Source organism: Oncorhynchus mykiss, chromosome 20 (genome assembly GCF_057628025.1).
Source record: "Oncorhynchus mykiss isolate SJ-2025 chromosome 20, ASM5762802v1, whole genome shotgun sequence".
NCBI classification, from domain to species: domain Eukaryota; kingdom Metazoa; phylum Chordata; class Actinopteri; order Salmoniformes; family Salmonidae; genus Oncorhynchus; species Oncorhynchus mykiss.
The window spans coordinates 50,152,684-50,179,748 of record NC_143041.1 but is presented as its reverse complement, the minus strand read 5'-3'; the positions used below and the strand labels follow the sequence as shown (position 1 = coordinate 50,179,748).

At 45.5% G+C, this 27,065-nt stretch overlaps 1 protein-coding gene across 3 annotated transcripts; it reads left to right on the top strand.

The window, feature by feature from the left end:
• Positions 1-430: 430 nt before the first annotated feature.
• LOC110499526 (protein MEMO1) lies at positions 431-25,196 on the top strand. 3 transcript variants are annotated; one of them, XR_016489256.1, is made up of 9 exons: positions 431-998; positions 8,005-8,086; positions 9,668-9,736; positions 10,149-10,261; positions 14,801-14,912; positions 17,315-17,457; positions 20,563-20,661; positions 23,597-23,701; positions 24,641-25,196. XR_016489256.1 is itself a non-coding variant. In XM_036956441.2 (9 exons), the coding sequence occupies exons 1-9, from the start codon at positions 887-889 to the stop codon at positions 24,770-24,772; spliced, it is 945 nt and encodes a 314-aa protein (XP_036812336.2). In that variant the 5' UTR covers positions 431-886; the 3' UTR covers positions 24,773-25,196. The 3 variants fall into 3 exon arrangements, 2 of the variants coding, with proteins under 2 accessions (XP_036812336.2, XP_090068084.1); XM_036956441.2 differs by having other exon boundaries at positions 20,563-20,639; XM_090211958.1 differs by lacking the exon at positions 10,149-10,261 and having other exon boundaries at positions 460-998; positions 20,563-20,639.
• Positions 25,197-27,065: the final 1,869 nt, after the last annotated feature.

The window sequence follows — 27,065 nt, the reverse complement described above, 5'->3', positions numbered from 1 at the left end:
CAAGGAATCGATTCATACACGCTTTTCGGAACTAGGAAACTCGGACATTTCCGACAGGCTATCTGGTTGTAGCTCAACAAATCAGCAGGTCGAAAATTCCCGAGTTACTTAGTTCCGACTGGCGTGTTCAACGCAGCAGCTTTAACTTGTTCTGACTCTATGCAGAGATTGAACATTTAATTTATATTTTAAGACAATGATATACTCAGCCAACAAAAAAGCTGTTATAATTATAAATGTGTGTATGCCTCTTAAGGTCCTTGTTTAATGTGATATTGTACCCAATAGCCCAAATGTAATTTGCATATTCTTTATATTTACTTGTGTTTCCCATGTACTTTTTTGCATTGATTTGTTAATAAAAAAATAATAATAATAGTTTGCTCGATTAATTTACTCGACCGCTCGATTTCTACCCTCAATTTAAGATGTAATTGGGTGACGATTATCTCAGCAACCGGGTGACGCAGCATGACAACGTATAAATAAATTTAGTCGACGGTCTGCTTGGTGCGGTGATGAATCTACTGCCTACTGGGATTAATATCTCCTATGAACTGGATCTCTGCTAAACCAGACGTCTTAGTTTTAGTCTATTATGATGTACTGTTGCTACCATCTAGCCCGATTTATGACAAACCAACAGTGACATTTTGGCAAACAACAGACAAACTGCATTGAGGGTTTTGTTCATCCGTAACTAAAACCCTCGTTTTAAGATCTTATTTTGAAGTAATGTTAGCCTGCTATCAAACGCACACTTTTCTCAACATGTCAACTTCGCCATCTGGATAACTATTTTTGTATTCTTTCTTTGTCTAGCCAACTTTTTGTTTTTATTGGTGGATTCTATTTAGGTAGTTGTTTTTCTCCGAGTTTTTCATGTATGTTTATTTCTACCGGACATCTTACCAAGATAGGCAGTTCGGGAGCTAAGATGTCGAACCGAACCGTTTGCAGAGAAGCAAGTCACGCCGGCAGTTGGTACACTGCCTCAGGTATAGAACTGGACCAGGGGACGGGTCAGAGACCAGGGTACACCGCCTCAGGTATAGAACTGGACCGGGGGACGGGTCAGAGACCAGGGTACACCGCCTCAGGTATAGAACTGGACCGGGGTACGGGTCAGAGACCAGGGTACACCGCCTCAGGTATAGAACTGGACCAGGGGACGGGTCAGAGACCAGGGTACACCGCCTCAGGTATAGAACTGGACCAGGGGACGGGTCAGAGACCAGGGTACACCGCCTCAGGTATAGAACTGGACCAGGGGACGGGTCAGAGACCAGGGTACACCGCCTCAGGTATAGAACTGGACCGGGGGACGGGTCAGAGACCAGGGTACACCGCCTCAGGTATAGAACTGGACCGGGGGACGGGTCAGAGACCAGGGTACACCGCCTCAGGTATAGAACTGGACCGGGGGACGGGTCAGAGACCAGGGTACACCGCCTCAGGTATAGAACTGGACCAGGGAACGGGTCAGAGACCAGGGTACACCGCCTCAGGTATAGAACTGGACCAGGGGACGGGTCAGAGACCAGGGTACACCGCCTCAGGTATAGAACTGGACCGGGGGACGGGTCAGAGACCAGGGTACACCGCCTCAGGTATAGAACTGGACCAGGGGACGGGTCAGAGACCAGGGTACACCGCCTCAGGTATAGAACTGGACCGGGGGACGGGTCAGAGACCAGGGTACACCGCCTCAGGTATAGAACTGGACCGGGGGACGGGTCAGAGACCAGGGTACACCGCCTCAGGTATAGAACTGGACCGGGGGACGGGTCAGAGACCAGGGTACACCGCCTCAGGTATAGAACTGGACCAGGGAACGGGTCAGAGACCAGGGTACACCGCCTCAGGTATAGAACTGGACCAGGGGACGGGTCAGAGACCAGGGTACACCGCCTCAGGTATAGAACTGGACCGGGGGACGGGTCAGAGACCAGGGTACACCGCCTCAGGTATAGAACTGGACCAGGGAACGGGTCAGAGACCAGGGTACACCGCCTCAGGTATAGAACTGGACCGGGGGACGGGTCAGAGACCAGGGTACACCGCCTCAGGTATAGAACTGGACCAGGGGACGGGTCAGAGACCAGGGTACACCGCCTCAGGTATAGAACTGGACCGGGGGACGGGTCAGAGACCAGGGTACACCGCCTCAGGTATAGAACTGGACCGGGGCACGGGTCAGAGACCAGGGTACACAGCCTCAGGTATAGAACTGGACCGGGGTACGGGTCAGAGACCAGGGTACACAGCCTCAGATATAGAACTGGACCGGGGGATGGGTCAGAGACCAGGGTACACAGCCTCAGGTATAGAACTGGACCGGGGGATGGGTCAGAGACCAGGGTACACCGCCTCAGGTATAGAACTGGACCAGGGAACGGGTCAGAGACCAGGGTACACTGCCTCAGGTATAGAACTGGACCGGGGAACGGGACACAGACCAGGGTACACCGCCTCAGGTATAGAACTGGACCAGGGGACGGGTCAGAGACCAGGGTACACCGCCTCAGGTATAGAACTGGACCAGGGGACGGGTCAGAGACCAGGGTACACAGCCTCAGGTATAGAACTGGACCGGGGAACGGGTCAGAGACCAGGGTACACAGCCTCAGGTATAGAACTGGACCAGGGAACGGGTCAGAGACCAGGGTACACTGCCTCAGGTATAGAACTGGACCGGGGAACGGGTCAGAGACCAGGGTACACAGCCTCAGGTATAGAACTGGACCGGGGAACGGGTCAGAGACCAGGGTACACAGCCTCAGGTATAGAACTGGACCAGGGGACGGGTCAGAGACCAGGGTACACCGCCTCAGGTATAGAACTGGACCAGGGAACGGGACACAGACCAGGGTACACCGCCTCAGGTATCAAACTGGACCGGGGAATGGGTCAGAGACCAGGGTACACCGCCTCAGGTATAGAACTGGACCAGGGAACGGGACACAGACCAGGGTACACCGCCTCAGGTATGGAACTGGACCGAGGGACGGGTCAGAGACCAGGGTACACCGCCTCAGGTATAGAACTGGACCGGGGGACGGGTCAGAGACCAGGGTACACCGCCTCAGGTATAGAACTGGACCGGGGGACGGGTCAGAGACCAGGGTACACCGCCTCAGGTATAGAACTGGACCGGGGGACGGGTCAGAGACCAGGGTACACCGCCTCAGGTATAGAACTGGACCAGGGGACGGGACAGAGACCAGGGTACACTGCCTCAGGTATAGAACTGGACCGGGGAACGGGACACAGACCCGGGTACACCGCCTCAGGTATAGAACTGGACCGGGGAACGGGACAGAGACCAGGGTACACTGCCTCAGGTATAGAACTGGACCGGGGAACGGGACAGAGACCAGGGTACACTGCCTCAGGTATAGAACTGGACCGGGGAACGGGACACAGACCCGGGTACACCGCCTCAGGTATAGAACTGGACCAGGGAACGGGACAGAGACCAGGGTACACAGCCTCAGGTATAGAACTGGACCAGGGAACGGGTCAGAGACCAGGGTACACTGCCTCAGGTATAGAACTGGACCGGGGAACGGGACAGAGACCAGGGTACACCGCCTCAGGTATAGAACTGGACCGGGGAACGGGACACAGACCCGGGTACACCGCCTCAGGTATAGAACTGGACCGGGGAACGGGACACAGACCCGGGTACACTGCCTCAGGTATAGAACTGGACCGGGGAACGGGACACAGACCCGGGTTAACTAGTTTTAACGTTAGCTAATAGGGTCAAGATAACTAGCTGCATATGGGCCTCTGTAATGTTTGGGTTGTTGTCCGGGTAAGTAGCTAACCTGGTTACCAAACCTTGCTAACTAGCCAGCTACAGAACTATCTTTCAATGGGACTGTTGTCCGGGGTAGTAACTAGTTAGTTAGCTGCAGACAGGTCTCTCTTGGGCTGTTGTTGTCCGGGGTAGTAACTAGTTAGTTAGTTAGCTGTCTATTTGAGTAGGAGAGAGGTGAGGAAAAACAACAGGCCGTTCTCTATCAGCTGGCCCAGAACAACAGTCTGCTACTTAGCTTGCATCAGCTGTCACTTCTTAATCAAACAGCGGAATAGGCAGATTTGTAATTTACAAGCTAGCGTTAGAAGATAGCTAACATATAACATTTATTCGGAATAAATGGTGTGCTATAGGACCTGGTCATTGGAATAAATGGTGTGCTCTAGGACCTGGTCATTGGAATAAATGGTGTGCTAAATGACCTGGTCATTGGAATAAATGGTGTGCTCTAGGACCTGGTCATTGGAATAAATGGTGTGCTCTAGGACCTGGTCATTGGAATAAATGGTGTGTTATATGACCTGGTCATTGGAATAAATGGCTAGGTAGTTACAGGTACCCTTGTCAACAGCATTAACTAGCTAATTATGTCAAAACACTGACAACCATCTCAGTGAACAGTCAGTTAACCATTATAGCAAAGATTCCCCCAACCATCTATCATTATAGCCCACCCTACGCTACCAATGTACTTCTGCAGCGAGTTGTCAGTGATCTGTCTAGCTGACTGGCCCTCCCTGGTTGTTTGGTCCACATATAAATCCCTCTCGCCTGGAACAAAAGGACCACCTCCCTGTGTAGGTCTAGGCAGCAAATTGAGTGCTCATATTGGGACCAGCTAGCTAGTTTATCTCTCATCTCACACACTACTTTTCATTTAGTTTATTTAACAAGCTTGCTACTATGTCCCTTATTAGCCAACTGAAGTGACTAGTCTAGGGTTGTGGCTAGAAGGGATACGGCTTTTGTCAAATGATCATCAAAAGTAGATTTTGTTTTTGTGTGTGTGTGTGTGTGTGTGTGTGTGTGTGTGTGTGTGTGTGTGTGTGTGTGTGTGTGTGTGTGTGGGGGGGGGGGGGGGTGGGCATTTAAACTAACCCTAATCCAAGGGGTTTAGTGTATGTCACGTTACGTACATTTTTCTCTCACATTGCAATATACATGTGAAGGAATCTGTGAGTCAGGATATTACTGTGTTCAAAATATCTTACCGTGAGGATGTAGCAACTTCTTTTAGCTCAACTAAATGACATTATCCTTAGTGAATCATGGGCTTGATTAGTACCCTCAGCTAGATGCTTGGCAGTTTGCTTTGCATACAGTAACAGTGAGGAGGACAAGCATGAGCTCCTGAGTTGGGAAAATCTTGCCCAATACACTGACGCATGTCTTGTATTCAAGATCCTAAATGGCCTGGCTCCGCCCCCTCCACTCAGTGTTTCTGTTAAACAGAAAACCCAAACATATGGCAGCAGATCCACAAGGTATGCCATGAGAGGTGACTGTAGGAAAGGCACCTTTAGTAAATCTGTTTTCTCTGTGAGAGCTTCCCATGTCTGGAATACACTGCCACCAGACACACATAACTGCACCACATATCACACTTTCACAAAATGCTTGAAGACATGGCTAAAGGTCAATCAGATTTGTGAACATGGTTCCTAGCTGTGTGTTGCTGCTTTCCATGTTGTCTGTTGTCTGTAGCTTGTGAGGTGTGGAAACACTTTGTTGCTTTTATGAATTTTGTCTTGCTGCTTTTTGTCCTATGTTGCTCTGTCTGTATGCTACGTCTTGCTTGTCCTATGTTGCTCTGCGTGTGCTCACTGCTCAATAATTGTCTATATTGTAATTGTTTTTAATAACCTGCCCAGGGACTGCGGTTGAAAATTAGCCGGCTGGCTAAAACCGGCACTTTTACTGAAACGTTGATTAATGTGCACTATCCCTGTACAAACAAACACAAACAAACAAACAGAAGTGTTTGTCTATATACACAGGTGTTTGTCTCCAATGGCACCCTATTCTCTGGCCCTATGGTCCCTGGTCAAATTAGTGCCCTATTCTATGGTCCCTGGTCAAATTAGTGCCCTATTCTATGGCCCCTGGTCAAATTAGTGCCTTATTCTATGGTCCCTGGTCAAATTAGTGCCCTATACTATGGCCCCTGGTCAAATTAGTGCCCTATTCTATGGTCCATGGTCAAATTAGTGCCCTATGGTCCCTGGTCAAATTAGTGCCCTATTCTATGGTCCCTGGTCAAATTAGTGCCCTATGGTCCCTGGTCAAATTAGTGCCCTATTCTATGGTCCCTGGTCAAATTAGTGCCCTATTCTATGGTCCCTGGTCAAATTAGTGCCCTATTCTATGGTCCCTGGTCAAATTAGTGCCCTATTCTATGGTCCCTGGTCAAATTAGTGCCCTATTCTATGGCCCCTGGTCAAATTAGTGCCCTATTCTATGGCACCTGGTCAAATTAGTGCCCTATTCTATGGCCCCTGGTCAAATTAGTGCCCTATTCTATGGTCCCTGGTCAAATTAGTGCCCTATTCTATGGTCCCTGGTCAAATTAGTGCCCTATTCTATGGTCCCTGGTCAAATTAGTGCCCTATTCTATGGTCCATGGTCAAATTAGTGCCCTATGGTCCCTGGTCAAATTAGTGCCCTATTCTATGGTCCCTGGTCAAATTAGTGCCCTATGTTCCCTGGTCAAATTAGTGCCCTATTCTATGGTCCCTGGTCAAATTAGTGCCCTATTCTATGGTCCCTGGTCAAATTAGTGCCCTATTCTATGGTCCCTGGTCAAATTAGTGCCCTATTCTATGGTCCCTGGTCAAATTAGTGCCCTATTCTATGGCCCCTGGTCAAATTAGTGCCCTATTCTATGGCCCCTGGTCAAATTAGTGCCCTATTCTATGGCCCCTGGTCAAATTAGTGCCCTATTCTATGGTCCCTGGTCAAATTAGTGCCCTATTCTATGGTCCCTGGTCAAATTAGTGCCCTATTCTATGGCCCCTGGTCAAATTAGTGCCCTATTCTATGGCCCCTGGTCAAATTAGTGCCCTATTCTATGGCCCCTGGTCAAATTAGTGCCCTATTCTATGGCCCCTGGTCAAATTAGTGCCCTATTCTATGGCCCCTGGTCAAATTAGTGCCCTATTCTATGGCCCCTGGTCAAATTAGTGCCCTATTCTATGGCCCCTGGTCAAATTAGTGCCCTATTCTATGGTCCCTGGTCAAATTAGTGCCCTATTCTATGGTCCCTGGTCAAATTAGTGCCCTATTCTATGGTCCCTGGTCAAATTAGTGCCCTATTCTATGGCCCCTGGTCAAATTAGTGCCCTATTCTATGGTCCCTGGTCAAATTAGTGCCCTATAAAGGGAATAAGGTGCCCCTTGGGATGTAAACACATTAAACAGACATGTATCTCCCTGTTATCTCCCTGTTATCTCCCTGTTATCTCCCTGTTATCTCCCTGTTATCTCCCTGTTATCTATCTGCTCCAGCCCAGTCAGTCACACATAACAAGGAAGTAGCTTCTATTAACCTTGTCCCAGATCTTTCTGTGCTGTCAAACTCCTTACCATGCAGACAATGTTTAGCATCACAAGGACTTGCATTATTTCACATACAGACTCCAACCAAATGTGTTTAGTTGTATTAGTTGTATGTACAGGACACACACGGTCTACACCATCCAGCCAGATGCTGACTGCAGATTCCTTCTGGAAACGATAAGAAATACTAAAAGATAAGAACACGAACATCAAGTAAATGTCTCAGTAGAATAGAATAAACCTTTCAGTGTATAAAACAGGAATGCACCATTTATAGTCCGGTATTTACACATGTTTTGGGGAAGGGGGATAGGGGGACAAGTGTTTAAATTGTGCAGTGGTAGGTTTTGGGGAAGGGGGATGTGTGCTAAGGTGAGGTGCTCCGATGCTGTCTGCTGGACGGTAAGTCCTCTGTGACGTGGATGCCAAGAAACTTAAAAACCGCTGACTCTCTCTATTGCAGTTAATAATGTCGACCTGAGTCTGTTCCCCTGTGTGTAAGAGGCATTGGGTTCAGCAGAAGAGTCGTTTATGTTCCCCTGTGTATAAGAGGCATTGGGTTCAGCAGAAGAGTCGTTTATGTTTGGTATGGATTAATGAAGTGTTCTTCTCCCTCTCTGCAGGCTCCCAGCTGAATACACAACTAGAAGGTTGGCTGTCTCAAGCACAATCCACTGTCAGCCCTGCTAGAGCCATCATAGCACCGTAAGCTCCACTGCTAGTTGTTCTGATAAGTCGAGGAAAAGGCCTCATCTTGTCACCAAGTCATTCTGTATATTATTTGATCACAGCATATGAATGACTGAAATGTGAATGTAGTGATTGGGGCGGTGGGGGTCATGTCTTCTATTGGTTGTAATGGTGTCTTGTTATGTGTTTTCAGACAGGCAGGTTGTAATGTGTTTTCAGCCAGGCAGGTTGTAATGTGTTTTCAGACAGGCAGGTTGTAATATGTTTTCAGCCAGGCAGGTTGTAATGTGTTTTCAGGCAGGTTGTAATGTGTTTTCAGCCAGGCAGGTTGTAATGTGTTTTCAGGCAGGTTGTAATGTGTTTTCAGGCAGGTTGTAATGTGTTTTCAGACAGGCAGGTTGTAATGTGTTTTCAGGCAGGTTGTAATGTGTTTTCAGGCAGGTTGTAATGTGTTGTCAGGCAGGTTGTAATGTGTTGTCAGGCAGGTTGTAATGTGTTTTCAGACAGGCAGGTTGTAATGTGTTGTCAGGCAGGTTGTAATGTGTTTTCAGGCAGGTTGTAATGTGTTTTCAGACAGGCACGTTGTAATGTGTTGTCAGGCAGGTTGTAATGTGTTTTCAGGCACGTTGTAATGTGTTGTCAGGCAGGTTGTAATGTGTTTTCAGGCAGGTTGTAATGTGTTTTCAGACAGGCACGTTGTAATGTGTTGTCAGGCAGGTTGTAATGTGTTTTCAGACAGGCACGTTGTAATGTGTTGTCAGGCAGGTTGTAATGTGTTTTCAGGCAGGTTGTAATGTGTTGTCAGGCAGGTTGTAATGTGTTTTCAGGCAGGTTGTAATGTGTTGTCAGGCACGTTGTAATGTGTTGTCAGGCAGGTTGTAATGTGTTTTCAGACAGGCACGTTGTAATGTGTTGTCAGGCAGGTTGTAATGTGTTTTCAGGCAGGTTGTAATGTGTTGTCAGGCAGGTTGTAATGTGTTGTCAGGCAGGTTGTAATGTGTTTTCAGGCAGGTTGTAATGTGTTGTCAGGCAGGTTGTAATGTGTTTTCAGGCAGGTTGTAATGTGTTGTCAGGCACGTTGTAATGTGTTGTCAGGCAGGTTGTAATGTGTTTTCAGACAGGCACGTTGTAATGTGTTGTCAGGCAGGTTGTAATGTGTTTTCAGGCAGGTTGTAATGTGTTTTCAGGCAGGTTGTAATGTGTTGTCAGGCAGGTTGTAATGTGTTTTCAGGCAGGTTGTAATGTGTTTTCAGGCAGGTTGTAATGTGTTGTCAGGCAGGTTGTAATGTGTTTTCAGGCAGGTTGTAATGTGTTGTCAGGCAGGTTGTAATGTGTTGTCAGGCAGGTTGTAATGTGTTTTCAGGCAGGTTGTAATGTGTTTTCAGGCAGGTTGTAATGTGTTTTCAGGCAGGTTGTAATGTGTTTTCAGGCAGGTTGTAATGTGTTGTCAGGCAGGTTGTAATGTGTTGTCAGGCAGGTTGTAATGTGTTTTCAGGCAGGTTGTAATGTGTTTTCAGGCAGGTTGTAATGTGTTGTCAGGCAGGTTGTAATGTGTTTTCAGGCAGGTTGTAATGGTGTCTTGTAATGTGTTTTCAGCCATGCAGGATATTCCTACTGTGGTGCTTGTGCTGCACACGCCTACAAACAAATAGACCCTTCTGTCACGTAAAGTCATTTATCATGTCTATTACTTATGTTCAGTGAGTTTTCTAAATTAAACATATTTTTTCAGTAACAAAATACATTTTCATCGACAATTTAAGTATCATCAATTCGAAATGAGAGGTTTTTAAATAGCTTTTTCTACATTGTCCCTCCTTATCAAATCCTTAGCCTGCTCTGTTTCACCATGAAGGAACTATCAGCCTGTAGTTACCTCAGACAGACAGTAGGGAGCAGTATAGCCTCTGTCACCGTCTCACCTTGGAACAGCATGAGCGAAGCCTGGTCGGCCGACGCTGCTAGTGGCCTGTTGACTGGTCCATGATGACTGGTCCATGATGACTGGTCCACTGAGCTGCTGAACTGAGTCCTACTGAGGACAGTGAGGTGACTGAGTCCTCTCTTTCCCCTGTAGTCGCAGGGTGTTCATCTTGGGTCCGTCTCACCATGTTCCTCTGTCCCGCTGTGCCCTGTCCTCTGCTGAGGTTTATAAAACACCTCTCTACGACCTCAGGATTGACCAGGAGGGTAGGTACACACACACACTGTGCCCTGTCCTCTGCTGAGGTTTATAAATCACCTCAGGATTGACTAGGAGGCTATGGATAATTTCTGGTTGTCCCCGCCTCCCTCTAGTTGTCCCCGCCTCCCTCTAGTTGTCCCCGCCTCCCTCTAGTTGTCCCCGCCTCCCCTAGTTGTCCCCGCCTCCCTCTAGTTGTCCCCGCCTTCCTGCTATAATAGCGGGCCTCACATCCATTTCCTCCATTCAGCACCACTCTTCAGTGAGCCCAAACTCTGCCGGTGGTTTGGTCCAAAATATGTTGTACCTCGTTCCCTCCTTCAGGGAACATTAGTTATATTCATAACTATGGGTGTAACAGTTCACCAAACCCATGTTTCAGAATGTATTGGGGTTTCAGGGTTACGGTACAGAGGAGAAATTAAATTCTGATACTTACTGTAGTCCATTTTTGTTTATTTGGAAAAACAAACCACCCTATTCCAGGCCCCAAGTCCAGTTTCTGTGACATTGTTTACAATATTCCTGGCGTTGTCTGTTGTTGGGCCTCAAGTAGCGGTCTAAGAAGTTGAACCCATTCTGAAATGGACCTGGGGCTTTCCCACCCAAACAAATCCGCATAAATACATTTTTCAGTATAGAGACTCTTTCCAAACGGACCTGATGATGACCAGTTCCGTGTTCACGTGGTCAGATCCGAGTTAGGGAAGCAGCAGAAAAGTCCATTTGAAAGTAACTTTATTAACCAGAGCTGATAGGCGGAGGAGGGGCCTTGAGAGGGGGAGCAGGCAGAGGAGGGGCCTTGAGAGGGGGAGCAGGCGGAGGAGGGGCCTTGAGAGGGGGAGCAGGCAGAGGAGGGGCCTTGAGAGGGGGAGCAGGCGGAGGAGGGGCCTTGAGAGGGGGAGCAGGCGGAGGAGGAGCCTTGAGAGGGGTAGCAGGCGGAGGAGGAGCCTTGAGAGGGGTAGCAGGCGGAGGAGGAGCCTAGAAATGGAGAGCAGGAGGAGGAGGGGCCTTGAGAGGGGGAGCAGGGGCCTTGAGAGGGAGAGCAGTGGCCTTGAGAGGGATGGCAGAAGAGGGGCGTTGAGGTGGAAAGCAGGAGGAGGAGGGGCCTTGAGAGGGGGAGCAGATGGAGGAGGGGCCTTGAGAGGGGGAGCAGGGGCCTTGAGAGGGAGAGCAGGGGCCTTGAGAGGGAGAGCAGGGGCCTTGAGAGTGATGGCGGAAGAGGGGCCTTGAGGTGGAGAGCAGGAGGAGGAGGGGCCTTGAGAGGGAGAGCAGGAGGAAGAGGGGCCTTGAGTGGGGGAGCAGACGGAGGAGGGGCCTTGAGAGGGGGAGGAGGGGCCTTGAAAGGGATGGCGGAAGAGGGGCCTTGAGGTGGAGAGCAGGAGGAGGAGGGGCCTTGAGGTGTGTACCGTAACAGCCCTCTTCATAGCTGGTCTGGGCCAAGGCCTCTTCATAGCTGGTCTGGGCCAAGACCTCTTCATAGCTGGTCTGGGCCAAGGCCTCTTCATAACTGGTCTGGGCCAAAGCCTCTTCATAGCTGGTCTGGGCCAGTGTGCCATTGGCCATCGAAGGTGAGCATTTGCCCACTGATGTCGGTCACGACGCCACAGTGCAGTCAGACCAAGACCCTGGTGAGGACGACGAACACACAAATAAGCTTCCCTGAGACGGTTTCTGACAGTTTGTGCAGAAAATCTTAGTTTGTGCAAACCCAGTTTTATCAGTTGTTCTTGTGGCTGGTCTCAGACGATGCCTCAGGTGAAGAAGCCGAATGTGGAGGTCCTGGGCTGGCGTGGTAACACGTGGTCTGCGGATATGAGGCCGGTTGGACATACTGCCAAATTCTTTAAAACGACGTTGGAGGCTTATGGAAGAGAAATTAACAAAATGATCTTGCAACAACTCTGGTGGACATTCCTGCAGTCAGCATGCCAATTGCACTCTCCCTCATCTTGAGACATCTGTGGCATTGTATGGTGACAAAACTGCACATTTTAGTGGCCTTTTATTGTCCCCAGCTCAACGTGCACCTGTGTAATGATCATGCAGTTTAATCAGCTTCTTGATATGCCACACCTGTCAGGTGGATGGATAATCTTGGCAGAGGAGAAATTCTCACAAACAGGGATGTAAACAAATTTGTGCACAACATATTTGAGAGAAATCAGCTTTTTGTGAGTATGGAACATTTCAGCTCATAGACCATGGGACCAACACTTTACATGTTGCATTTATTTTGGTTTAGTATAGAATGTTCATTCAAATGATGTTAACTGATGTGGCTTATGCAATGTATTTTCTTTTGTAATGTCAGTTGGAGCTGCACCAACAAATCACAGCACATATTGATGGGTACACTTCCTGCTTTGCTCCTATTGGTACACTCACCAAGGGCCTCCAGTCCAACCATTACGCTACCATTGACTTGAATGGGGATGCCCCTTCTATTCTCTTTATATGGCAGCACATGCAGTCCGGAGTGAAGGAGAGGAGTGCCTAATTATTCTTTTTCAAGTTATTACTGAGACCATGGTCATTTGGCTGGCCAATTACCGTCATCCGAAATTCCTTGACCGCCACAGCCCTAATCCAGTGTTTATTGTGCCTTTTTTTTTAGCTTGACACAAACAAAAACCTGAGTTGTCCTTAGGGGACCAATCATCTGACTGATACTGGAAAAGAGACATTCTCACTGACGCTGCCAAACACATATCAGTGCGTCTGAACTAATGACTCGCAGTCAAATGCTAATACGAGCCTCTGTTCACCAGTAATAATGTGGATATTGAATCTTCACCGCCCTCTAGTCTATGTTGACCTCCTGGATATTGAATCCTCACCTCCCTCTAGTCTATGCTGACCTCCTGTATATTGAATCCTCACCTCCCTCTAGTCTATGCTGACCTCCTGGATATTGAATCCTCACCTCCCTCTAGTCTATGCTGACCTCCTGTATATTGAATCCTCACCTCCTTCTAGAGTATGCTGACCTCCTATATATTGAACCCTCACCTCCCTCTAGTCTATGCTGACCTCCTGTATATTGAATCCTCACCTCCCTCTAGTCTATGCTGACCTCCTGTATATTGAATCCTCACCTCCCTCTAGTCTATGTTGACCTCCTGTATATTGAACCCTCACCTCCCTCTAGTCTATGTTGACCTCCTGTATATTGAATCCTCACCTCCCTCTAGTCTATGTTGACCTCCTGTATATTGAATCCTCACCTCCCTCTAGTCTATGTTGACCTCCTGTATATTGAATCTTCACCTCCCTCTAGTCTATGTTGACCTCCTGTATATTGAACCCTCACCTCCCTCTAGTCTATGCTGACCTGTATATTGAATCCTCACCTCCCTCTAGTCTATGCTGACCTCCTGTATATTGAATCCTCACCTCCCTCTAGTCTATGCTGACCTGTATATTGAATCGTCACCTCCCTCTAGTCTATGCTGACCTCCTGTATATTGAATCCTCACCTCCCTCTAGTCTATGCTGATGTCTGTATATTTAACCCTCACCTTCCTCTAGTCTATGCTGATCTCCTGTATATTGAATCCTCACCTCCCTCTAGTCTATGTTGACCTCCTGGATATTGAATCCTCACCTCCCTCTAGTCTATGCTGATCTCCTGGATATTGAATCCTCACCTCCCTCTAGTCTATGCTGACCTCCTGTATATTGAATCCTCACCTCCCTCTAGTCTATGCTGATCTCCTGGATATTGAATCCTCACCTCCCTCTAGTCTATGTTGATCTCTGTATATTGAATCCTCACCTCCCTCTAGTCTATGTTGACCTCCTGTATATTGAACCCTCACCTCCCTCTAGTCTATGCTGATCTCCTGGATATTGAATCCTCACCTCCCTCTAGTCTATGCTGACCTCCTGGATATTGAACCCTCACCTCCCTCTAGTCTATGCTGACCTGTATATTGAATCCTCACCTCCCTCTAGTCTATGTTGACCTCCTGTATATTGAATCCTCACCTCCCTCTAGTCTATGTTGACCTCCTGTATATTGAATCCTCACCTCCCTCTAGTCTATGTTGATCTCTGTATATTGAATCCTCACCTCCCTCTAGTCTATGTTGACCTCCTGTATATTGAATCCTCACCTCCCTCTAGTCTATGCTGACCTGTATATTGAATCCTCACCTCCCTCTAGTCTATGCTGATCTCTGTATATTGAATCCTCACCTCCCTCTAGTCTATGCTGACCTGTATATTGAATCCTCACCTCGCTCTAGTCTATTCTGATCTCCTGTATATTGAATCCTCACCTCCCTCTAGTCTATGTTGACCTCCTGTATATTGAATCCTCACCTCCCTCTAGTCTATGTTGATCTCTGTATATTGAATCCTCACCTCCCTCTAGTCTATGTTGACCTGTATATTGAATCCTCACCTCCCTCCAGTCTATGCTGATCTCCTGTATATTGAATCGTCACCTCCCTCTAGTCAATGCTGACCTCCTGTATATTGAATCCTCACCTCCCTCTAGTCTATGCTGATCTCCTGTATATTGAATCCTCACCTCCCTCTAGTCTATGCTGACCTCTGGAAGACTGGGATGTTTGAGAGGATGAGTCTTCAGACAGACGAGGAGGAGCACAGCATTGAAATGCACCTGCCTTACACTGCTAAAGCCATGGAGAGGTAAGACAGAGGACAGTCTGTCAGGACATGTTGTCTGCTTCATTCATCACAAGCCATCCATCAGTGGAGAGTACAGTGATTAAGAGACTAGAGAGCCACGATACAGACCTGACCTGTCTGCCTGGTTGTGGGAGCCAGCAGGGCCTCATGACTAATGGAGGAGAGCTGTGGGTCTAATGACTGGTTTGCCTTGACATTTTGTGTAGTTCTGTCATCCCCAAGCCCCATGCTGTTTTGCTTCATTACTATGGTTTATGATTGGTTGTTTACTAATGATTGGTTGTTTTACTAATGATTGGTTGTTTACTAATGATTGGTTGTTTACTAATGATTGGTTGTTTACTAATGATTGGTTGTTTACTAATGATTGGTTGTTTTACTAATGATTGGTTGTTTACTAATGATTGGTTGTTTACTAATGATTGGTTGTTTACTAATGATTGGTTGTTTACTAATGATTGGTTGTTTTACTAATGATTGGTTGTTTTACTAATGATTGGTTGTTTACTAATGATTGGTTGTTTACTAATGATTGGTTGTTTACTAATGATTGGTTGTTTACTAATGATTGGTTGTTTACTAATGATTGGTTGTTTTTACTAATGATTGGTTGTTTTTACTAATGATTGGTTGTTTTTACTAATGATTGGTTGTTTACTAATGATTGGTTGTTTACTAATGATTGGTTGTTTAGTAATGATTGGTTGTTTTACTAATGATTGGTTGTTTACTAATGATTGGTTGTTTACTAATGATTGGTTGTTTACTAATGATTGGTTGTTTACTAATGATTGGTTGTTTACTAATGATTTGTTGTTTACTAATGATTGGTTGTTTACTAATGATTGGTTGTTTACTAATGATTGGTTGTTTACTGTGTCGGACCCCACTAAGACTAGCTGTCGCTAATGGAGAGTCATTATAAATCAAGAATCTAATCTTAAGTAAAGCCTGCATGCTCAATTAATGAACCCACTCAATAAGCATGCACACCTTTTAACCAGGTTGGGTTAATACCCACACCTTTTAATCAGGTTTGGTTAATACCCACACCTTTTAATCAGGTTAGGTTAATACCCACACCTTTTAACCAGGTTGGGTTAATACCCACACCTTTTAATCAGGTTGGGTTAATACCCACACCTTTTAATCAGGTTTGGTTAATACCCACACCTTTTAATCAGGTTAGGTTAATACCCACCCCTTTTAATCAGGTTGGGTTAATACCCACACCTTTTAACCAGGTTGGGTTAATACCCACACCTTTTAATCAGGTTGGGTTAATACCCACACCTTTTAATCAGGTTGGGTTAATACCCACACCTTTTAATCAGGTTGGGTTAATACCCACACCTTTTAATCAGGTTGGGTTAATACCCACACCTTTTAATCAGGTTGGGTTAATACCCACACCTTGCTTTTTAATCAGGTTGGGTTAATACCCACACCTTGCTTTTAAATCAGGTTGGGTTAATACCCACACCTTTTAATCAGGTTGGGTTAATACCCACACCTTTTAATCAGGTTGGGTTAATACCCACACCTTTTAATCAGGTTGGGTTAATACCCACACCTTTTAATCAGGTTAGGTTAATACCCACACATTTTAATCAGGTTGGGTTAATACCCACACCTTTTAATCAGGTTGGGTTAATACCCACACCTTTTAATCAGGTTGGGTTAATACCCACACCTTTTAATCAGGTTGGGTTAATACCCACACCTTGCTTTTTAATCAGGTTGGGTTAATACCCACACCTTGCTTTTAAATCAGGTTAGGTTAATACCCACACCTTTTAATCAGGTTGGGTTAATACCCACACCTTTTAATCAGGTTGGGTTAATACCCACACCTTTTAATCAGGTTGGGTTAATACCCACACCTTTTAATCAGGTTAGGTTAATACCCACACCTTTTAATCAGGTTGGGTTAATACCCACACCTTTTAATCAGGTTGGGTTAATACCCACACCTTTTAATCAGGTTGGGTTAATACCCACACATTTTAATCAGGTTGGGTTAATACCCACACCTTTTAATCAGGTTGGGTTAATACCCACACCTTTTAATCAGGTTGGGTTAATACCCACACCTTTTAATCAGGTTGGGTTAATACCCACACCTTTTAATCAGGTTGGGTTAATACCCACACCTTTTAATCAGGTTGGGTTAATACCCACACCTTTTAATCAGGTTGGGTTAATACCCACACCTTTTAATCAGGTTGGGTTAATACCCACACCTTTTAATCAGGTTGGGTTAATACCCACACCTTTTGATCAGGTTGGGTTAATACGCGTTCAGTCTCTGTAACAGCTTATTCCATCTCAGTCAGGTAACTGTCCCCAGTCCACCACACCCATACAGACTTGTAATGTGTTGTCTCCAATTCCTACTGCAGTCATAAAGATGAGCTCAGCATTGTCCCGGTGCTGGTTGGAGCCCTCAGTGAGTCTAAAGAACAGGATTATGGGAAACTGCTGAGCAGGTATCTGGCTGATCCCTCCAACTTGTTCATCATCTCCTCTGACTTCTGCCACTGGGGTACGTACTGAACAGGACTGGTAGAGATCAATATATTATACCCTGTTCACATTACTGAGTTGAGCTAGTCTGGTTATACATCCATTCGCTGTAGTTGCTGGAAAGAAAAGCCAGGTCGGTGAAAAGGGTTCAATAAGGAAACAGTTGTTCTGTCTCCTTGGGGTTCTATAAGGAAACAGTTGTTCTGTCTCCTTGGGGTTCTATAAGGAAACAGGTGTTCTGTCTCCTTGGGGTTCTATAAGGAAACAGTGGTTCTGTCTTGTGGAAAAACCTCTCCTTCATCCTTAACTGTCACTCACCCCAAAAAATATCAAATTATGTTTTTGAATACTTGTATTTAGCCTCAGTATAGACTATAAATAATAGTTATTTGTATGACTTAAAATGTGATCGTAAACATCACAACCAGCCGAGTTGCTCAATTTAGGGTAAACTCATTTTGTGTTGTAATTTGGGTTAATAATCCCCATGAGTTCCTTCCTGTCAAGGCAGCAGCTACTCTTCCTGGGGTTTATTATGGATCCCCATTAGTTCCTGTCAAGGCAGCAGCTACTCTTCCTGGGGTTTATTATGGATCCCCATTAGTTCCTGTCAAGGCAGCAGCTACTCTTCCTGGGGTTTATTATGGATCCCCATTAGTTCCTGTCAAGGCAGCAGCTACTCTTCCTGGGGTTTATTATGGATCCCCATTAGTTCCTGCCAAGGCAGCAGCTACTCTTCCTGGGGTTTATTATGGATCCCCATTAGTTCCTGTCAAGGCAGCAGCTACTCTTCCTGGGGTTTATTATGGATCCCCATTAGTTCCTGCCAAGGCAGCAGCTACTCTTCCTGGGGTTTATTATGGATCCCCATTAGTTCCTGCCAAGAAAGCAGCTACTCTTCCTTGGGTTTATTATGGATCCCCATTAGTTCCTGCCAAGAAAGCAGCTACTCTTCCTGGGGTTTATTATGGATCCCCACGAGTTCCTGCCAAGGCATCAGCTACTCTTCCTGGGGTTTATTATGGATCCCCATTAGTTCCTGCCAAGGCAGTAGCTACTCTTCCTGGGGTTTATTATGGATCCCCATTAGTTCCTGCCGAGGCAGCAGCTACTCTTCCTGGGGTGTATTATGGATCCCCATTAGTTCCTGCCAAGGCAGCAGCTACTCTTCCTTGGGTTTATTATGTATCCCCATTAGTTCCTGCCAAGGCAGCAGCTACTCTTCTTGGGGTTTATTATGGATCCCCATTAGTTCCTGCCAAGAAAGCAGCTACTCTTCCTGGGGTTTATTATGGATCCCCATTAGTTCCTGCCAAGGCAGCAGCTACCCTTCTTGCGGTTTATTATGGATCCCCATTAGTTCCTGCCAAGAAAGCAGCTACTCTTCCTGGGGTTTATTATGAATCCCCATTAGTTCCTGCCAAGGCAGCAGCTACCCTTCTTGCGGTTTATTATGGATCCCCATTAGTTCCTGCCAAGAAAGCAGCTACTCTTCCTGGGGTTTATTATGGATCCCCATTAGTTCCTGCCTAGGCAGCAGCTACTCTTCCTGGGGTTTAATATGGATCCCCACGAGTTCCTGCCAAGGCATCAGCTACTCTTCCTGGGGTTTATTATGGATCCCCATTAGGTCCTGCCAAGGCAGTAGCTACTCTTCCTGGGGTTTATTATGGATCCCCATTAGTTCCTGCCGAGGCAGCAGCTACTCTTCCTGGGGTGTATTATGGATCCCCATTAGTTCCTGTCAAGGCAGCACCTACTCTTCCTTGGGTTTATTATGGATCCCTATTAGTTCCTGCCAAGGCAGCACCTACTCTTCCTGGGGTTTATTATGGATCCCCATTAGTTCCTGTCAAGGCAGCAGCTACTCTTCCTGGGGTTTATTATGGATCCCCATTAGTTCCTGTCAAGGCAGCAGCTACTCTTCCTGGGGTTTATTATGGATCCCCATTAGTTCCTGTCAAGGCAGCAGCTACTCTTCCTGGGGTTTCTTATGGATCCCCATTAGTTCCTGTCAAGGCAGCAGCTACTCTTCCTGGGGTTTATTATGGATCCCTATTAGTTCCTGCCAAGGCAGCACCTGCTCTTCCTAGGTTAAATAATACATTATTTACCATTAATTTCTATTGGGCACAAAATAATCTGAAACACAACCCAATCAACCAGCCAAAGCATCCAACGGGTTTGTCGAGTCACAATTATTTTGGTCCCTTAAAAATGGGGTGGGGGGGGTATATGTACCCATGTACAATAAATGCTGTAATTTGTAAATGTTTCACCTGATATGGATGAAAATACCTGTTAAAGCTGACAGTCTGCATTGTAACTTCATGGTCATTGTATCATTTCCAATCTAAAGTGCTGGAGTACAAGGACAAAACAACAATATATATACTATAGTTTTGGAGCTCACTGAATATGAACATTAATGCGTTTACAGTTTTAAATAAAATGTAAAATGACATGTACTGAATAATATTGTGAACGATATTGACGATAACAGGCAGACAGTAGATACTAATATGGATATAACAGATAAAGCAATCCCATAACAATATTTCTCCATTGTCCATAGTAGCTACCGTTGACTAAATATCATTCCTTTAATGGGCAACTCAACCACCTGCATATTTTTCAAGGCTTCCTAAAATTATAAAATAACATTAGTAATTTCATCATTCTAAAATACTATTTTTAGAGGTCAACGTTTGTCAACCCAGTAATTTCCCATTTTATACACAATTAGTGATGAAAATGTGTGATTTAAGGGTTAATATGTTTACCTCCTTCCCACAGGCCAACGGTTAATATCTACCTCCTTCCCACAGGCCAACGGTTAAGGTCTACCTCCTTCCCACAGGCCAACGGTTAATATCTACCTCCTTCCCACAGGCCAACGGTTAATATCTACCTCCTTCCCACAGGCCAATGGTTAATATGTCTACCTCCTTCCCACAGGCCAACGGTTAATATGTCTACCACCTTCCCACAGGCCAACGGTTAATATCTACCTCCTTCCCACAGGCCAACGGTTAATATCTACCTCCTTCCCACAGGCCAACGGTTAATATGTCTACCTCCTTCCCACAGGCCAATGGTTAATATATTGACCTCCTTCCCACAGGCCAACGGTTCCACTACACGTACTATGACGAGGCTCAAGGAGAGATCCACAGATCCATTGAACACCTTGATAAGATGGTAAACACAGTCTGATATTCAGGTATTTCTATTGACATGTCTGTACACACCATCATATCTGTGTTTATATATTCAGGACTCTGACATTGCTTGTTCTAATATTTCTTAATTCCGTTCTCTTTATTTTGGGGGATTTGCTTATTTTGTTAAGTATTACAGCACTGTTGAAGCTATGAACGTAAACATTTCGCTACACCTGCAATAACATATGTAAAATACACTACCAAAAGTATGTGGACACCTGCTCGTCAAACATCTCATTCCATTAATTAATTAATATGGAGTTGATCCCCCCGTTTGCTGCTATAACAGCCTTCCCTCTTCTGGGAAGGAGTTCTATTAGATGTTGGAACGTTGCTGCTATAACAGCCTTCCCTCTTCTGGGAAGGAGTTCCATTAGATGTTGGAACGTTGCTGCTATAACAGCCTTCCCTCTTCTGGGAAGGAGTTCCATTAGATGTTGGAACGTTGCTGCAGGAACTTGCTTCCGTTCAGCCACAAGAGTATTAAGGAGGTCGGGCACTGATGTTGGGTGATTGGGTGATTAGGCCTGGCTCACAGTCTGTGTTCCAATTCCTCCCAAAGATGTTCGATGGGGTTGAGGTCAGGGCTCTGTGCAGGCCAGCCAAGTTCTTCCACACCGATCTCGACAAACAGTTTCTGTATGGACCTCTCTTTGTGCACCGGGGCATCGTCATGCTGAAACAGGAAAGGGTCTTCCACAAACTGTTACGACAGGTGGAAGCACACAATCGTCTGGAATGTCATTGTATGCTGTAGCATTAAGATTTCCCTTCACTGAAACTATGGGGCCCGAACCATGAAAAACATCCCCTGGCCATTAACCCTCCACCACCAAACTTTATAGTTGTCACTATGCTTTCGGGCAGGTGGTGTTCGCCTGGTATCCAAACCCAGATTAGTCCGTTGGACTGCCAGATGGTGAAGCGTGATTCATCACTCCAGAGAAGATGTTTCCACTCCTCCAGAGTCCAATGGTGGTCGAGCTTTATACCGCTTCAGCCGACGCTTGGCATTGCGCATGGTGATCTTAGGCTTGTGTGCAGCTGCTCGGCCATGGAAACCAATTTCATGAAGCTCCAGACTAACAGTTATTGTGCTTACGTTGCTCTGTAGTGAGTGTTGAAACTGAGGACAGGCGGTTTTTATGCGCTTCAGCACTTGGCGGTCCTGTTCTGTGAGCTTCTGTGGCCTACCACTTTGCGGCTGAGCCATTGTTGCTCCAAGATGTTTCCACTTCATATTTCAGATACTTCAAAGTAGCCACCCGTTGCCTTGATGACAGCTTTGTACACGCTTGGCATTCTCTCAACCAGATTCAGCTGGAATGCTTTTCCAACAGTCTTGAAGGAGTTCCCACATATGCTGAGCACTTGTTGGCTGCTTTTCCTTCCCTCTGCAGTCCAACTCATCCCAAACCATCTCAATTGGGTTGAGGTCGGGTGATTGTGGAGGCTAGGTCATCTAATGCAGCACTCCATCACTCTCCTTCTTGGCCAAATAGCCATTACACAGCCTGGAGGTGTGTTGGATCATTGTCCTGTTGAAAAACAAATGATAGTCCCACTAAGAGCAAACCAGATGGGATGGCGTATCGCTGCAGAATGTTGTGGTAGCCATGCTGGTTAAGTGTGTCTTGAATTCTAAATAAATCATTGACAGTGTCACCAGCAAAGCACCATCACGCCGCCTCCTCCATGCTTCATGGTGGGAATCACACATGCGGGGATCATCCGTTCACCTACTCTGCGTCTCACAAAGACACGGTGGTTGGAGCCAAAAATCTCACATTTGGACTCATCAGACCAAAGGACAGATTTCCACCGGTCTAATGTACATTGCTCGTGTTTCTTGGCCCAAGCAAGTCTCTTCTTCTTATTGGTGTCCTTTAGTAGTGGTTTCTTTACAGCAATTTGACCACGAAGGCCTGATTCACGCAGTCTCCTTTGAACAGTTGATGTTGAGATGTGTCTGTTACTTGAACTCTGTGAAGCATTTATTTGGGCTGCAATTTCTGAGGCTGGTAACTCTAATGAACTTATCCTCTGCAGCAGAGGTAACTCTGGGTCTTCCTTTCCTGTGGCGGTCCTCATGAGATCCAGTTTCATCAAAGCCCTTGATGGTTTTTGCGACTGCACTTGAAGAAACTAAAGTTCTTGAAGTTTTCCGTATTGACTGACCTTCATGTCTTAAAGTAATGATGGACTGTCATTTCTCTTTGCTTATTTGAGCTGTTCTTACAATAATATGGACTTGGTCTTTTACCAAATAGGGCTATCTTCTGTATACCACCTCTACCTTGTCACAACACAACTGATTGGCTCAAATGCATTAAGATGGAAAGAAAGGCACACCTGTTAATTGAAATGCATTCCAGGTGACTACCTCATGAAGCTGGTTGAGAGAATGCCAAGAGTATGCAAAGCTGTCATCAAGGCAAAGAAAGGGTGGCAAATTTGAAGAATCTCAAAACGTTTTATTTGTTTAACACTTTTTTGGTTACTACATGATTCCACGTTATTTCATAGTTTTGATGTCTTCACTATTTTTCTACAATGTAGACAATAGTAAAAATCAAGAAAAACCCTATAATGAATAGGTGTCAACTTTTGACTGGTACTGTAGCTAAATGTTAGGGGTATCAGACTGGGTTCTAAACCCCTCTCCCTTGTCTCTCCAGGGTTAGGGTTATATAGTTAACAGTATCAGACTGGGTTCTAAACCCCTCTCTCTTGTCTCTCCAGGGTTAGGGTTATATAGTTAACTGTTAGGGGTATCAGACTGGGTTCTAACCCCTCTCTTTTGTCTCTCCAGGGTTATATAGTTAACTGTATCAGACTGGGTTCTAAACCCCTCTCTCTTGTCTCTCCAGGGTTAGGGTTATATAGTTAACCGTATCAGACTGGGTTCTAAACCCCTCTCTCTTGTCTCTCCAGGGTATGGGCATTATAGAAACACTGGACCCCATGTCCTTCATCAACTACTTGAAGAAATACCACAACACCATCTGTGGCCGTCATCCTATTGGAGTGCTGCTAAACGTGAGTCATAACAAGTACAACAACAACCATGTTATAATCTGACATCTACAGTACACCTTTGTTAGTTATACATCACATGACACAGCCCTGTGTGCCAGAAGGTCTGTGTATCTGACTGTTCCTGTGTCATGTGATGTACACTACTGTTCAAACATTTGGGGTCACTTAAAAATGTCCTTGTTTTGTCCATTTAAAATAACATCAAATTGATCAAAAATACATTGTAGACATTGTTAATGTTGTAAATGAATATTGTAGCTGGAAACGGATGGAATATCTACATAGGGGTACAGAGGCCCATTATCAGCAACCATCACTCCTGTGTTCCAATGGCACGTTGTTTTAGCTAATCCAAGTTTATAATTTTAAAAGTCTAATTGAACATTAGAAAACCGTTTTGCAATTATGTTAGCACAGCTGAAAACTGTTGTTCTGGTTAAAGAAGCAATAAAATTGGCCTTTAGACTAGTTGAGTATCTGGAGCGTCAGCATTTGTGGTTTTTATTACAGGCTGAAAATGGCCAGAAACAAAGACCTTTCTTCTGAAACTCGTCAGTCTATTCTTGTTCTGAGAAATGAAGGCTATTCCATGTAAGAAATTGCCAAGAAACTGAAGATCTCGTACAACGCTGTGTACTACTCCTTCCACAGAACAGGGCAAACTGGCCCTAACCAGAATAGAAAGAGGAGTGGGAGGCCCCGGTGCACAACTGAGCAAGAGGACAAGTACATTAGTGTCTCTGGACACCTATGTAGATATTCCATTAAAAAATCTGCCATTTCCAGCTAGAATAGTCATTTACAACATTAACAATGTCTACACTGTATTTCTGATCAATTTGATGTTATTTTAATGGACAAAAAAATACTACGTTTGAACGGTAGTGTACATCTGACTGTTTCTTGCTTTCTTCCTACTTGATTGATATTGTTTTCCAGGCTGTGTCTGAGCTGAGGAAGAGTGGAACAGAGATGAACTTCTCCTTCCTGAACTATGTCCAGTCTTCCCAGTGCAGGAACTGTCAGGACAGCTCTGTTAGCTACGCAGCCGGGGCCCTCCTTGTACATTGATGTGGTTCACCTCGGACATTCCCAAATGGCACCCTCTTCCCTATATAGTACTTTTTTACCAGTGCCGATAGTAGCCTTGTCCAAGCCAGAAAGGCTCCTCCTCTCCTCAACCCTCTCCTCACCCTCCTCCTCTCCTCACCATCCTCCTCACTCCTCGCCTCCCCCTTTTATTTTTTGGGATTGGAAGGGAAGGGGTGTTTTTGGTTATTTTCATCTGGGATGGAGGACAGTAATGGGGGAGTATTTGGGGTTCGTTTAGGGACTCGACTTGTTCCTTATGACCCTGTTGTTTTCCTGAACAAGACTTTTAAAATGAATATTAAAACTTTCAAATAAGGTATAAGCATTAAGTAATCTTTACATGTGCACTCTGCAGACCTCATGTGATCTCACTAAAGGAATAATAAACAACTGCCTGTGTAAATGGAATGCATATTTTACTGAAATGATGACAATGAAATGACTTTTGACTGACTGCTTTACAAGCTTGGATAATGTCCTGGTAGTAAAACCCTGGCACTACTTTGGACACGAGCCTGTAGGGTGCCCTTTGGGCCTCTGAGAATAGCATCCTGGGTAGCTACTACTAGCTAACACCGTTAACTTCTTAAAGCCACTGAGAATAGCATCCTAGGTAGCTACTAGCTAACACCGTTAACGTCTTAAAGCCACTGAGAATAGCATCCTAGGTAGCTACTAGCTAACACCGTTAACGTCTTAAAGCCACTGAGAATAGCATCCTAGGTAGCTACTAGCTAACACCGTTAACGTCTTAAAGCCACTGAGAATAGCATCCTAGGTAGCTCCTAGCTAACACTGTTGTTAATGCCTTTAAGCCACTGAAAATAGCATCCTAGGTAGCTACTAGCTAACACTGTTGTTAATGCCTTTAAGCCACTGAAAATAGCATCCTAGGTAGCTACTAGCTAACACCGTTAACGTCTTAAAACCACTGAGAATAGCATCCTAGGTAGCTACTAGCTAACACCGTTAACTTCTTAAAGCCATTGAGAATAGCATCCTAGGTAGCTACTACTAGCTAACACCTTTGTTACCTTCATGGAGCCTACTGTTGTAGTTGATAACACAGCCTGCGTCCTAAATTGCACCTTATTCCCTATATAGTGCACTACCCTATTAGCCTTGTTCAACAGTCCTGATGTTTAACATGACATTGGATGTGCAGGATGTTTAACATTATATGACATTAGAGGTGCAGGATGTTTAACATGACATTAGAGGTGTAGGATGTTTAACATGACATTGGATGTGCAGGATGTTTTACATTATATGACATTAGAGGTGCAGGATGTTTAACATGACATTAGAGGTGTAGGATGTTTAACATGACATTGGAGGTGCAGGATGTTTAACATTATATGACATTAGAGGTGCAGGATGTTTAACATGACATTAGAGGTGCAGGATGTTTAACATGACATTAGAGGTGCAGGATGTTTAACATGACATTAGAGGTGCAGGATGTTTGAGTGGGGTTACAGATTACAAGACAGGTCTGACTGTCAGTGGAGTTACAGATTACAGGACAGGTCTGACTGTTAGAGTGGAGTTACAGATTACAGGACAGGTCTGACTGTCAGTGGAGTTACAGATTACAGGACAGGTCTGACTGTCAGTGGAGTTACAGATTACAGGACAGGTCTGACTGTTAGAGTGGAGTTACAGATTACAGGACAGGTCTGACTGTTAGAGTGGAGTTACAGATTACAGGTCTGACTATTAGAGTGGAGTTACAGATTACAGGACAGGTCTGACTGTTAGAGTGGAGTTACAGATTACAGGACAGGTCTGACTGTCAGTGGAGTTACAGATTACAGGACAGGTCTGACTGTCAGTGGAGTTACAGATTACAGGACAGGTCTGACTGTTAGAGTGGAGTTACAGATTACAGGACAGGTCTGACTGTTAGAGTGGAGTTACAGATTACAGGTCTGACTATTAGAGTGGAGTTACAGATTACAGGACAGGTCTGACTGTTAGAGTGGAGTTACAGATTACAGGACAGGTCTGACTGTTAGAGTGGAGTTACAGATTACAGGTCTGACTATTAGAGTGGAGTTACAGATTACAGGGAAGGTTTGACTGCTAACCTGGACACTTATAAGAAATCCTGCAATGCCCTCCAATGAACCATCAAACAGGCAAAGCATCAATGCAGGACTAAGATTGAATCGTACTACACCGACTCCGACGCTGGTCGGATGTGGCAGGGCTAACAAACTGTTACAGACTACAAAGGGAATCACAGCTGAGAGTTGCCCAGTGGCACGAG